A 15376-nucleotide genomic window follows, 5' to 3' on the forward strand; every position below is an offset into this window, starting at 1 on the left:
AAAACTAATTAAAAGTAATTAATTAATAATCAATGCCTTCCCTAATAATTTATTCATAATTATGTTTATGAGAGTGGCAACATAAATAATCGCAATGATATTTTCTGCGATCGGTCATACCAAAACTTTCGCCGGTAAAACTATATTTTGCTGATGAACACTTGCATGGATTTCCAAACTAAAACCTCCAATACTTGACATACATGATCATACTCTTCTTCTTCTTCTTTTATAGACCTGCCGCAGGCCTTCCTCTTCCAGTTTGCTCCCATCGGGGCACTTACATCTATAATGCGCTATTATTTGTGGCTTTTACAACAAGATAAATTTATTAAACACTTGGTTGCTATGTCCCAATGTTGAGTTAGCATGTTTTGGCCTTGATACTATTTCAAAATTGTAAAAATGCTACATTAATCATCCGACGTGTCTGTAAAGTTTCACATTTTTTGTCACTGTAACTTCAATTCATTTCTTTTGTCACCTTAACTTCAGATGTTTAAAACTGTTTACTTTATAATATTATCCATCCTTAGCAGTAATTTGAGTTTCTTTTAATAAATCCCTACGCACACAATAGAAAATTTTATGTAAATACTGTCGATTATTTTAATTTTTACAATGTCGCAATTACTGTAACGTTATTGTTTTTTTAACTAATGGACGGTTTTAATATTTTATTAAATAAATATGTGAAACAATATCATCAGGACTTGCATGGAATCCATAAAGCATCATCAGTAAAAGCTTCAATACCATTGATAAAGCTAGTATGGCAATATTGATATATGAGTCTTGCATGGATGAATCGTCAAATAAGCAATATTTTCTTTTACTCTTAAACGAACATAATATCTTTTATTGCACTCTATGGACATGCTTATAATCCAACGATTAAAAATTCTGTAGATGTCTTTACATTCTTAGTAATGCAAGACAATATCTGGAATCTATGTAATTAATAGTCGAATAGTTCTCAAAAATTGTATTGTGACATTGCATTGCAACTAAGCTTCATAATGATTTTGTATTTTAAAATGTCCAGAATAAAGTATCATTCTTAACGAATTTAAATATTGAAATGTTAAATTTAACCATTCATTATTACCATGACCATGGCACCCACAAGGGGGGTTAACAGGGCTCTAGCCTGGGGGCCGAGCTCAAGGGGAGGCCCGGGGTAGCGGGTCGACCAGACAAGTAAGACAAACAAGTTTATATGTTTATTGTGTGTCGATACTTGACAACTTCTTCGTTCAAGTGGATGTATTCAAAAATACAAACCTTTAACTTTAGCGATGGCCACCAAAGATCTTGGCCTGGGGGCCTGCTTCAGGATGTGGGGGCCATGACCGTATTGTCATTCTTTTGACACCCCATTTTCATTAAGATTGAAAAAAAATATTGTTTTTATGATATTCGTTCAAACTCGAGCACCTAAATGAATGTCTTCACCACATGACATCTATAGTCTTACACACACTCTTTCAACTATTTCATATCTATTTTCTTATTAATATAACCATTTTTTCTCCCTTTAAACTCTGTTTCTGTTTATATACTGGGAGCTTGAGATGATTTCAAATACATCCTGGCATAAATAACTGTCAAATACTGAAAATATATTGGCTGGTCCCACGGTTGTACAATTCAAGTAATAACATCACTACTCGTCTACCTTTTGTGCTCTCCATCAATATTGATTGTACTCGTTCACAAATCATCCAGTAATGATGACTAATAATTAACTATAATGAAGAGAAATTGACAACTGTTACATGGTTTGCTGTCACTTCAGGAACACTACCAATCTAATAGCGTCTGTACACGTGCATGGAATTACTGTCAGCAATAGTGCTTATTTTAAACTATCATGACAATAACTGTTAACACGTAAAAGTGCTGACTTTCTCTCCAATCTCATTCTTCAAGAGTAAAGAAAGGCGCGATGTTGTCATTTTATACTACTATCTGACGGGTCGTATTGAAAATCGGTTTAGCTTAAAATGAGTAGTTCGTTTTTTTACCGGCATGTTCGCCACTATCGCTCTACTGCACGGCGCATATCAAAAATAATCTTACTTGCGAGTTGAATTCAGAACCATCCAAACTTGTTTGTTTCATGCACGCAATCTTGCAAATTGCATACATTTTCTTATTTTGCACAGTAAGAAAATATATGGGGAAACATGTATTATCCTGCGGCAAGATTGCGTGCATGAATCAAACAAGTTTGGAAGGTTCTGAATTGTGCTGATGTTTAACGCGCAAGTAAGATCTGCGCCTGTGCAGTAGAACGATAATGGCAAACCTGCCGGTAAAAAAACGATCTACTCATTTTGACGTTAACCGATTTTCAACACGTCCTGTCAAATAGTACCAAAAATGACAACATCGCGCCTCGCTTACTCTTGAAGAATGAGATTGGAGAGACAGTCAGGACTTTTACATGAAACATTTATTGTCACGATAGTTTATAATAAGCACTATTGCCGACAGTAATTCCATGCAAGTGTACAGGCGCTATTAGGTTTGCGCTTTATGAGGAAGAAAAATGTCAAGCTCTTTTATTATAATATTTTCTTGTTGTTTTGACATAGAATAATACAATATATGTGAACAAGATATCCTGCGATAATATATTAATTATATGTATGGATGTAAAATTTTATAATCACTGTACAAACAATTAATTCTATCAGTCCTAGTTTAGTTAATTTCAAATTTCAAGCTCTCAGAATAGAAACGGAATTATATTCTTAAATAATAGAAGTTGAAAACAAATTGCAAATTGTAGCAAATATTATAGTAGATACCTACTTTAGACTTTCAGTGGGTCTTTATTCAATGAATTGAATATTAGAATGTAATCAAGGAGAACTGTTAATTCAATTCTATTGAATAAAAATCCATTGTTTGAATTCATTGTACAAACTAATATTACAATTTTATTGAAGTTATATTAAATGGTGATTAACTCCGCAGGCCTGTGTCAGGATCAGATTTCTGCTATCCTGCAACTGGACTGTTCCATACGGGCGTAGCATACAACCACGGAAGCCAGGAGACCTTGAAGGATGTCAAAGAGATCGGTGGAGAATGCAACAAGAGATACTCCACGACCATCAGAGAAGACTCAAAAGAAGCATTGGATGCATTAGAGTCTCCGGAGAAGGAAAAGAAGGAATCGATAGAAAACAAACATCTGCTCCAAATGCAATACTCATCGGGCTTAGGTACGCAACTGAAGGATAGTAAAGGTAACTAATATTATGAGCATCGATTGCCACTTAGTTTCAGTAGAGTCTCACCATAGTCACAAAAAATGCTATTCTTCGTCTACATTGACTACAACATGATTTGCTAGCAATATCACAAGGAATGACTACCTATTATTGCATTATACTATTTAATTTTGGTCTAGTGCATTTCTGCAGACAATTTTGTCCTTTCTCATCATCACTCAGAATTCTGGATGAGCTTTCTTTGACTTCCCATATCCTCTGCAAGCCTTGTGGTGAATGCAATCGGTTTTCCAATGAATTCCTTCATTTGGTCACTTCACCTTTTCAGTGTTCTCCCTTTCCCTCTTTTTCTAGACACCCAAAACTTTTTGGAGGTTATGTATATTTTTCTATGGGTGATATTCTTTTTTTCCTTTCTATCGCTACTGCGTACAGTGGACTTTAGCCAAATCAAGCTAACTCCTAGTGGTGGCTTTTCTCTCAGCCATCAAGCCACCAGTCATGGTTTTCCCGCACTCAGCTTTCCTTCTGGTCCACTAAAGTTTAAACTCTTTATCGGTTCTTGATCACCAAATACGTGTCCGGTAACCGGTTGATCGCAGGCGTATAATTTTTAATAAACCTAGATTATAGAGGCGTGACTTCGAAAAGAGATCCATAGATGGCGCGGCCCATTGACTGGACGCCGCAAGCGCTATGTATACAGATTAGGATTTAACTCTATATATAGCGGCGTGACTTCAAAAAGAGACCCATAGAAAAAAAAACTATTGCAACAAAACTATTAGTAGTTTGTAAAGTATTAGCTGAATTTTCAACATTCGGAAGGTTCTTAAGGTAATTGCCACTGGGTTCAATTAATCCTACAAATACCTAATGTTTAATTTTGAACTAATTTGTTTTTGAATCCAGGGCAGCAAGTAATTGTCTTTCAATAAATATTAAAAATCACTTAGAGGAAAGTCTAAAAATATCTACATAAACAAGTCTCGATGTTTTATTTTAATTTCTTGTTGCAGTATTTACGTTTGTACAAATTGATTGTCTGAGGTTTACTTTTACATTTACTTACTATTTATTAATCCAAACATTGTTAGTATGAACTCTGTATTATAATCCAATTATTTTTAAAGATGAAACAGCAACGGAAAGTATAGAAATGGCGGTATTAGAAAAGGGATCATCGAAAGACACCGAAACTGAAGAATGTCCCATACCTCCACTCAGCGAGCATGAAGAAGTTGTCCCCGAGAAACCAAAGATCATAAAGCGGATGAAAGACGCCTTAGGCGTCGGTGTGATAATGGAAGAAGTCACAAAGGAGCCCACTAACAAAAGACCGTGGCACGCGCTTGTTTCGTACGTCGATGAGCTAACAGTCGGAGGTAGAAGAAACTCCAAAGGACAATTCATAGATCGGTTTCCAAAGTTTCCCGGTTTCGCCAGGAATCTGACAGCTAAAATGCCGGAAGATTGTTTTCCTCAGCATTGCTATCAGAAGTAAGTATTGTTACTTGTAGTTATTAATACTTACTATCAACTGAGGGTACTTGATAGAATTTGAATTTAAATCGGTTTAAGTTTATCCGTCCATACTACATATTGCATCTTTTAATAAGCCGTAAGTAACATAATTGACGTCAGTTGCATATATTTACCACAGGTGAATGTGAATAGTGCCTGAAGATGCTGAAAAGGCGAAACCCATGTCACTAAAAACGTCCCAAATAGAAAATAATACAAAACTTAAATCAATTAGAATTATACAAATTTAACTGTGGTTGATGAACAAAATCAATTTCCAATAATATGACTATCTTTTAAATTAATATTTCAAGCCTTATTTCTTGTTACTAAAATATACTTTATCTTCCATAATTTCAGATGCCCGTGTTGGGACACCCTGATCAAAACGTCCCTAGGCCAACGTTGGACAAACACCCGAACAGTTGTGTTGCAATATGTGGACACACCGGCCTTCGAGTGGTTCATCCTAGTACTTATATTCGCCTCCAGTATCACGCTCTGTTTCGAAGACATCCATTTGGAGAGTAATAAACCTCTTAAAAGAATTCTCTACTGGACCAATTTGGGGTTTTGTTTAATATTTACCATCGAGATGTTTCTGAAATGGATAGCTCTCGGTTTCACGAGATATTTCAGTAGTTTTTGGACAATTTTGGATTTTATCATTGTATTTGTAAGTATATATTGCATTATTTCACTATCAAGATCGGATATTCTCGAATTACCTATGTCTTATTACAAAAACTCGACCCAATTACTACAAATGAAATACTTGTGAAAACATAAAACATCATTTTTTAAATTTTACTTCATTGTATAAATCAAGATTTGCATGATTTGATTAAATTTCAGTACCTAATCAAATTTAATATTAAAATTACCTTAATTGTTAAAAAAAAGCAGAGTTTTGGCATTTGTTTGGACTGCCGCAGATATACTTGACACCAAGATGGCCGAGCGGCTTACGCGTCGGCTTATAATCTCGTAGGTCCCAGGTTCGATGCCTGGGTCAAATACTCACATTGTTTTTCAATTTGTGTTTGGAGTCAAAGTATGGACCTAATAGGTTGAGCAAGTGGCTAACATCCATTATTGTATAAAAAAAAAAACAAAAACCTGTTAATACAAACGTCCACACTGTGGCTTATGAGGGTGGGTCAATAATTCCTTAGATGTATTTTTTTTTTATTTCTCAACATAATCTCCTTGGAGCTCAATACACTTGGTTAGACGTTTCTCAATTTTTTTTAAACCGTCAGAAAAATAAGTTTTCGGAAGGTCCTCAAAATAAGCATTTGTCCGATCGATGACTTCTTCATTTGAAAAAAAACGTTGTCCACTTAGCCATTTTTTTAAGTTTGGGAAAAGGAAAAAGTCACTGGGGGCTAAATCTGGCGAATACGGTGGGTGGTCGACCAATTCGAACTTCAATTCTTCAATTTTAGCCATTGATCGTAAACATGTGTGAACACGGGCATTGTCCTGATGAAAGAGGATTTTTTTCCTGTTTAAATGAGGCCGTTTTTCTTCAATTTTGTTTTTTAGCTGGTCCAATAAAGATGCATAATAATCCCCTGTTATTGTTTTTCCTTTTTCCAAATAGTCAACGAAAATAATTTCACGTGCATCCCAAAATACAGTAGCCATAACCTTACCAGCTGATTTTACGGTTTTTGCCTTCTTTGGACATGGTTCGCCTTTCGCAATCCACTGCTTTGACTGTTCTTTCGTCTCGGGAGTATAGTGGTGTATCCATGTTTCATCTACAGTCACAAAGCGACGAAAAAATTCATCCGGATTGCGTTGCATGAGCGACAACAGGGCTTTAGAGGCCACCACCCTATTGCGTTTATTGTCGACTGTGAGCAAACGCGGCACCCATCTTGCAGAAATTTTTTTCATGCCCAATTTGTCATGTAAAATAGAAATGACGCTACCTTTTGAGATCCCTGTAACCTCAATTATCTCACTCAACTTTAATCTTCGGTCACTTAACACCATATCGTGGATATTATTGATCATTTCTGGTGTAGTCACCTCTACAGGACGTCCTGAGCGTGGTTCATCCTTTGTTGATGTACGACCACGTTTAAATTCATTTAACCAGTTATAAATAGTTGCAAGTGAAGGAGCAGATGTGCCGTGAACTAAATCCAACTCATTTTTTATTTCCTTTGCTGTTAACCCTTTTATATTAAAATGTTTAATAACAGCTCTAAACTCAATTTTCTCCAAGCAAAAAAAACAAGCAAATTTTTTTTTTAAATGTACGAGAAACACACAACAACCCGACCAATCTGATTGAAACTTCGCAGCATACTGAATCGGTAGTGCCGCTGCATGGAAACAAACCGCTTACAGTACTAGTCGCGCCACCTGTCGGCTTTTCTAAGGACTTATTGACCCACCCTCGTACCATTGGATCCTATTAGGATCGGACATGGTCAAAAGAAGGAAGAAGATATACTTACATGTAATCAATGTTTTTTTTCAGAAAGGTGGATAAGTATACCTACTGTATTTTTTAATAAAGATTTTTTACATACAGTAAAATTTTAACACCATTACTTATCTACAAAACTACTTGTGTAATTTATTTATAGTCATGTATATATTATAAGTTCGCATTATACATGAAATTATATGAAAAGTATTTCCGTGTTTGATGGTTTGAATGATTTGGGTCCCAAAATTAGTGTAAAAATAACTATAGACGAATTGCGATCAAGAAGGCCAAAATATAGACTCAACGGGTCTATTCTATACACAAGGCGGCTATCGACAGCTATCGACGGTAGTTTATCACATCTATATATGTCTAAACTAGAGGTGAGTTGGAAATACTCTCACTAGTTTGTGTACTCAAGTCTCGGCATGAAACTACCCATACTCAGAACGTGTGGCCCAATAAACTTGTTCCAAGAAACTTGTCCAACGCATATGATGAGATCATCGCGACTCGCTAGTTGGTGTTGGTAGACTTTCAATACTATTGACATTAAATGCGCGCAAGCGAGAAAGCATAATACACGTATGTCGAGCCATGATACACTCAACCGTCATTGGTGTCATTGCTCTCTTTCTCCCCAGTTGTAAAGTTGGGAGTTGTAAAGTGAAGGACAGAAATGGTGACAAGTTCACGTGACGCCAAATGCTCTCTATAATATCCAAATGAACAAGTTTCGATACCAAGTATTTTTTATACTGGTAGTAAGTATACTTAGTCTTCATAATCGACCAATTTTCCTACCTCTAGTTTAAACTGTCTATCTCGCTCTAAAAGTTAACACACCCAAGAGACGGGCTTTTAAAACGTAGCACTTTTTGACAGTTTAGAGTGCTTAGACTGTTAACTTATTGTAACAATTAACCTCATCAATACATAAATATGATAAACTACCGTCAATAGCCACCTTGTGTATAGAATAGACCCACTGATACACTAAGAACATAATATTGTATACAGAGGTATTATTGTAAACACATGCGTAACATCTAGATTGAGGATATTGTCCCAACACCCCATTATATAGATAAAGGATATAATTATGTCATTACTGTTATTTCTTGGTGGGAAGACATAATAATAAAAACAGAATTATTAAAGTATATTATTATACTTGTCTTGAGTATATATTTTTTTCACATTTTTATAATAAACCATGAAAAATAAAACATCCATAATAATTCCTTTTTAGGTATCAGTTTTTAGTTTACTTATAGAAGAAAATGAGAACTTGAAAGTGTTGAGATCGCTGCGAACCCTTCGAGCGCTGCGGCCGCTGAGAGCCATCTCCCGGTGGCAGGGAATGAGGATTGTGGTGAACGCTCTCATGTATGCCATTCCCAGCATCTTCAACGTGTTGCTCGTGTGCCTGGTCTTCTGGTTGATATTTTCCATCATGGGGGTCCAATTCTTCGGCGGAAAGTTCTTCAAATGCCTTGACGAGGAGGGGGAACTGTTGCCAATTACGGTCAGTGGTATATTTTGTCTTTTCAAAATATCACTGTGTTTAACATGTGGCCACACAATTGCGCATGCGAACAGAATCGCAGTCTTATTCAAAAAACGATTAAATATTCACTGTCATTTTGATGAAGCTCAATAATCACTAGGACATTAAAAAACAATAACTTGTGTTAAAATCAAGTTTTCCAAAAAATTAAACCGGGAAATGCTCATCGTTCTTCTGCGCAGTTCCAATTTTATAAGCATTATCTTTAAGTTGATGACTGATGAACAAAACAAATAAAAATAGTGCTACTCCGCATTAAGGCGATGTCTTTACCTACCAGAAGCACCTAGCAGAAAAATACGAAGCTTGCAATTTGAGACATTGTTTTGATAATTTACGACTTCAACTGTATTAAGTAATAAATATATATCTGAAAACATTAAAAATTAAAATATCTCTTATTTTAAGTCAAAGATAAACTTACAATTGTAAAAAAATGTTATAAAAAAATGTGAATCTTATTGTGTTATATTATATTTTATGGTCATATTTATTATTAAAATTTAGTTTATTAAGTTTTCTATGCTGTACTACAAGATTTTTGACGAATTCATTTTCATTCAGTTTTAATATTTTTATATCTATTTTAAAAAACATCAATTTTTATAAAAATATAAATGTGTATAACTTGAAATCCTTTTTTGTTGTTCGCGACAGTCAATCCAGAATCTTTCGCAATGTGAATTTCCTTTGTCATCAAATGCTAATAACAGACCTGTTTGTTGTAATAATATGATGTTATAACGAAAGGTCATCTGTCAATCTGATAAATCTGATTTATTCTCACAGCTGGTGAATGATAAATGGGAATGTATGTACCGCAATTACTCGTGGGTGAATTCCAAGATATCATTCGACCATGTTGGCATCGCATACCTGGCCCTCTTCCAAGTGGCCACCTTCGAAGGTTGGATGGAGGTGATGGCAGACGCCGTGGACGCCCGAGGAGTTGATCTCCAGCCGCAGAGAGAGGCCAACCTCTACGCCTACATTTATTTTGTTATTTTCATAGTGTGTGGATCATTCTTCACTCTAAATCTCTTCATTGGAGTTATCATAGACAATTTTAATATGCTTAAGAAAAAGGTAAGATTTTTTAACAATACGCAAAGTTAAGGTAACTAATCAAGACCATCTATAGTCAAGCCGCAGCACTAAATTGCAAGTTCTGATGGTAGTGTTAGTTATTGCTTAACTTTGAATGCAATGCAGTAACTTATTCATAGCAAATGAAGATTAAATTTCATATTAATTAACGTAATATTTTTTTTCAATCATCATTTTCTCCAAACAGTTTTCCATATTGCATTCAAAGTATAAACAACAACTACCACTACGATCTAAATCCACAGTTTCTTGCCGCGACCTAACTATGAAGAACCTTGTGTGTAATTATTATTTTATGTTTTCTCATTTCATATCATAGTTTAAATTGTCTTATTAATTCACAAGGTACTAGTAGTTTCTCAGTATGTTAGGTTAGGTTACTCGAGGAATTAGTTAGTATCCATAACTTTATCATGTAACAACATTTTACATCCAAATATAGTATTTGAGAAATCATTCTAATATGTATGGCAAATTACTGCTGTTTACACAATTTTACAGGAAAGCAAAAGAAAGTTTTGAAATCAGTCTGTTAGTTTATAAGACATTTTGAAGTATTTTATTTCAAAATAAGCGGAATTTGCATCCCAATACAAACCTCAAATAATTTCTTTTAAAAAATTTAAGTTTTATTTATCTTGCATTTAAAGCAGATATTTCGTTTTGCCATATCAACTTTTTTTCACATTTGGTCAGATGCAGATATCTTTAACGTTACTTTGTGACCAATAAAGTTGCAGCTCTAATATTTTGCCACATCAGAGAATGTACAATTTGGAACATGTTATGAAAGAAAACTAAAAAAGTGAAAAAACAGCAGTTATAACCGTCTGCCATCATAGTACCGATGTACATAATCCATTTCGCTTTCGATTTTCTATCAATTTCAATCCGATAAAATGATTTTTTTAACAGTTTAAGCATAATTGGATTAAATACTTACGATCAATGGAATGCTTTTAATACAACTTACCAGTTTCAATTTGCAATGATTTAGGCTAATCTTCACATTATTATAAAACCTTATCATTTAAGGCTTATTTTATAAATGATGCTATTTTGTTTTAGTACGAAGGTGGAGTATTAGAGATGTTCTTGACAGAAAGCCAGAAGCATTATTATACAGCAATGAAGAAATTGGGTAGAAAAAAGCCTCAGAAAGTTATAAAGAGGCCGATCAATCAATTCATGGCTATGTTTTATGATCTGTCAAACTCTCGCCGCTTCGAGATCGCCATTTTTGTTTTAATTTTCCTGAACATGCTCACCATGGGAATAGAGCACTATGATCAACCGCATGCTATATTTTTTATACTGGAAGTCAGTAACGCGTTTTTTACAACAGTTTTCGGATTAGGTAAGATAACACGTTCCTTTAATCCATTGATAAATTTATTAAATTCATATTCAAAAAGTGTGCCACCTATTATAATATAATATATTGCATTTTCACAGAGGCCATAGTAAAAATGATTGGGCTACGATATCATTATTTCACTGTTCCGTGGAACATGTTTGATTTTCTTCTGGTGCTAGCAAGTATTCTTGGAATATTAATGGAGGATATTATGATCGATTTGCCGGTCTCTCCAACTCTCCTGCGTGTCGTCAGAGTATTTAGGATAGGAAGAATTCTCAGATTAATAAAGGTAACGTTACATAATCAAATTTAGAACGACTTTCCATAATTCATACCTAATTCATAATTCATAATTCATAAAATTGATAATTCATAATTTATAATTCATAATTCATAATTGATAATTCATAATTCATAATTCATAATTCATAATTCATAATTGATACTTCCTAGTTCATAGTTCATAGTTCATAATTCATAATTCATTGTTCATAGTTCATAGTTCATAATTTATAATTCGTAATTCAAAATTTAAAATTCAATGATTATTACGAAATACTGATTGACGGATGTACTTTTCTTTCAGGCTGCTAAAGGAATAAGAAAACTTCTGTTTGCGTTGGTTGTATCTCTTCCCGCGTTGTTCAACATCGGTGCACTTCTAGCTCTCATAACGTTTATCTACGCCATCATCGGGATGTCCGTTTTTGGACATGTCCGACAGCAAGGAGCGCTTGATGATCTTGTTAATTTTGAAACGTTTGGCAGGAGCATGCAACTGTTGTTTAGGTAAGGTTTACACAAGTGTTTTGACACATAAAGATCATTTTACATTACAATTCTTAATAATTAATCATGTGGCAGGTTAATGACGTCGGCGGGCTGGAACGACGTGCTGGAGTCTCTGATGATCCAGCCGCCGCACTGCAGCCTAAACGCGAAGTCACAGTCCAACGGCGACTGTGGCTCCCCTCTCCTCGCCATCACTTACTTCACCAGCTTCATCATCATCAGCTACATGATCGTGATCAACATGTACATCGCCATTATCCTGGAGAACTTCAACCAGGCGCATCAGGAGGAGGAGATTGGCATCGTGGAAGACGATCTCGAAATGTTCTACATCAGGTGGTCCAAGTGAGTAGCCACACCGCAAACAGAACCAGCCCGTGACTCTTTGTCACCGGACAAATAATATTGTGGTGCCCACCATCACTTTTCATAGGGTATATTATACAGTTTGATACGTCATTGGCGTCTACATTTGAAGGTCTCAAAACCGTTAGAATTTCATTTTTTTTTGTGAAAATTCATGAATCTAGTTCAGATGAATCAGTTTATAAATTTCCAATAATACCAACGAACATGCCTTTTTGTGTTTTCCTTCCAACTGCAGCTACAAATTTCCAACATAAGAAGTGATGTAAATTTTCTTCAATCATTCACATAAAATTCACATAAAAATATTATTGCATCGTATCAGCATACATCATTATGATGTTAGTATGGCAGTGGTGAGAGGTGGATGTAGGTTGTTAAGATTTGTCATAAATAATGCAAACTAAACTTTGTCATTCATACAATATACACATTACAGATGGTGTTGGTTAGTGTTTAAAGTTTTATTTTTAAACTAACTAACCAAACCTAATCTATAAAAAATATTCCTATAAAATATCTAAATTATATAGATGGTTTGGCATGATTTTAGATATTTTATAGGTAAACGAATATTTTTTTTACTATTATCTATATGGTTTGGAATAGTCAGGGTTTAATTGAATTTTAAAAACTAACAAACACTATCTACACATTGTAGTCTTAGTTCAATGAAAACATGTTTGACTGACAAAGTTTGGTGTGCACTATTTATGTTGGACTGTAGTACAGTCAACCGTTTATGGGCTGCAATCAAAGCATTTAACTATATTATATTTTTAGAAACATGTACAAATATTTACAATACACAAATTAGTATACCTACGTAATTCGACCAAATATTTCCAAATATGTCCAATAGCCTGAAGATCATTTATTTCAATAAATTGATCAATTATTTCGGAATTAAAAATTATTTTGAATGATGAATTTGTGATAGATACGATCCGCACGCAACACAATTCATCCGATTCTCTCAACTGTCGGACTTCATCGGGTCGCTGGACCCGCCACTGGGCATCTCCAAGCCCAACACGGTAGCACTGGTGAGCTTCAACCTGCCCATCGCCAAGGGCAACAAGATCCACTGCCTGGACATCTTACACTCCCTGGTGAAGCATGTGCTCGGTCACGTTGAGGAGACCGACAACTTCCGACAGCTGCAGGACCAGATGGACGTCAAGTTCAAGAAGCAGTTCCCCACCAGGAAGGAGCTCGAGATTGTCTCTTCCACCAGGATGTGGAAGAGACAGGACAAAGCGGCCAGGCTCATTCAGCATACTTTTAGAGAGATTCTCAAGTGAGTCATAGTTTCAGTACAATTCTAAAATACAGCAAAATTCTAAAGTTACCTAGTTCCACATTGATTAGAAACTGACAATAATAACTTCAGTTGTGGCCATAGAGTTAGTGTCCAATGTGCAAATTGCCGGTTTATTGCGAGCTATTAGTTCTTTAAACGACCATACCTCAAGTTATAATTGTCGGTTTATAGAAATAAAATCAAGATACTGAACCTTTTGTGATTATTGTGATATTAACTTGCAGGGCGAAACGAGAACGCGAACGGGAACCTCTAGAAGTAGAAGACGAACAGACGCAAACCTCATCTCCAGGAGGCTGGCAGGGAAGGCTCTCTGCATTCCTGCACGTCCACAGAGGTAGCCGCTGCTCTTCTCGGAAGTCATCTCGCGCCTCGGACGGGTCAGACCTTAGCGACCTGGGCGGCGCGTGGCTCAACCTCCCGCTGCTACTCCTCTCTGGAGCGGCCCACCAGGACCCCAGCATCACCGTCAGCGAACCCTCTCCCGATGGGTCAACGCCCGCCCTGGGTCCTTCCCAGCCCCCCACGAGACGACGCAGCATATACAATTTTTTTCTTAAGCACCAAGACGCCGTAGAGACCCAACACGACGATGACATAACGTCACCTCTAAAGCACCGAGGGTCATTAAAGCAGAACATGACAGGACACGGCCTCCATGCGACTGAAGATCCGAAAACGAGGCGCGGCGGCAGCATTATCCGAAGAAAGCACAATTTAGAACGCGGCGCTTCGCAGACGGGTTTGAAAGTCGCCAACGTTCTGTTCGGTAGTCTTGGTGTAGGCGGTAGTGAAGTGAGCATTCTGGTGACGGAAGCGTCACCTGAAGCGCCGCCTTTGGCCCCATTGCCGGTGCAGGCGCCACCTCCCGAGGCCACGCTGGTGCACGTGCTCGTCCACCGGGAGAGCGAAGAGTACGCCGCGGAGGAGAGCGACACCCATAAACCGGATTGGCCCGCCGACTCCGCCAGCTGATGCGCCCGCCGCGCCCCACCGCCCGCAGACTATACAACGAACGATGCCGCGTCGCTCCCTCGCTAGGAATCACATCGCCGCGTTCCATCGGACGACTTCTGTTCTTAGTGCTTTTGCGGACATCCGGCGGAAAGACTGTCGCGTTATTTAGTTTCCGTACGATGTTGTTTGTTTGCGTTTTTCTCGTTTTAAAAGACAATGCAGTTATTTGTAATAATCGGCTTACAGGAAGTCCTCTATTTACGAACGGTCACCGACACAAAAAAAAATGTTTCATACAAAACAAAGCATTTATAACCTACTTTATATCAGTATATAAATAAATCAGTACACAGATATTGTATGTCCAATTATGTATATAGATGAATCAGTGCACAGATATTATATGTCCAATTTTGTATATTTTGAGTAAAATTATCTAAAAGTTTCGAACCGATTGAAAATCAAAAGCGAAATGAAAATATATATTTGGATTAGTCAATAATATTCTAAAATGTCCTATTTGGATTTAAAGCATAAAGGTATGACGCTAAATTGCAATAAAAAACTGGACATACATTATGTGTACATTAAACCCATCAATATGTAATTAACCAATGAAAATGTAATTAACCGATCGTTCACCTCTTTCTTTTCAATTCATAATGTATGAAAAAGAAGATTA

General features: G+C 36.3%; 1 protein-coding gene across 1 annotated transcript in view; it reads left to right on the plus strand.

Annotated features, from left to right (window-relative positions):
* Positions 1–14972, plus strand: part of NaCP60E (Na channel protein 60E) — a 294537-nt gene extending 279565 nt beyond the window's left edge. The window contains exons 15-25 of the mRNA XM_085943900.1: positions 2986–3260; positions 4436–4745; positions 5130–5445; positions 8471–8746; positions 9578–9874; positions 10964–11252; positions 11351–11544; positions 11842–12044; positions 12120–12392; positions 13354–13713; positions 13962–14972. Coding sequence (XP_085800026.1) covers positions 2986–3260; positions 4436–4745; positions 5130–5445; positions 8471–8746; positions 9578–9874; positions 10964–11252; positions 11351–11544; positions 11842–12044; positions 12120–12392; positions 13354–13713; positions 13962–14712 — 3544 coding nt within the window. The 3' untranslated portion in view covers positions 14713–14972. The remainder of the gene's footprint in view (positions 1–2985; positions 3261–4435; positions 4746–5129; positions 5446–8470; positions 8747–9577; positions 9875–10963; positions 11253–11350; positions 11545–11841; positions 12045–12119; positions 12393–13353; positions 13714–13961) is intronic.
* The last annotated feature ends 404 nt before the right edge of the window (positions 14973–15376 follow it).

This window comes from Rhyacophila brunnea, unplaced genomic scaffold (genome assembly GCF_057557595.1).
Source record: "Rhyacophila brunnea isolate RB1 unplaced genomic scaffold, BYU_Rbru_1.0 scaffold_16, whole genome shotgun sequence".
Lineage (NCBI taxonomy): Eukaryota > Metazoa > Arthropoda > Insecta > Trichoptera > Rhyacophilidae > Rhyacophila > Rhyacophila brunnea.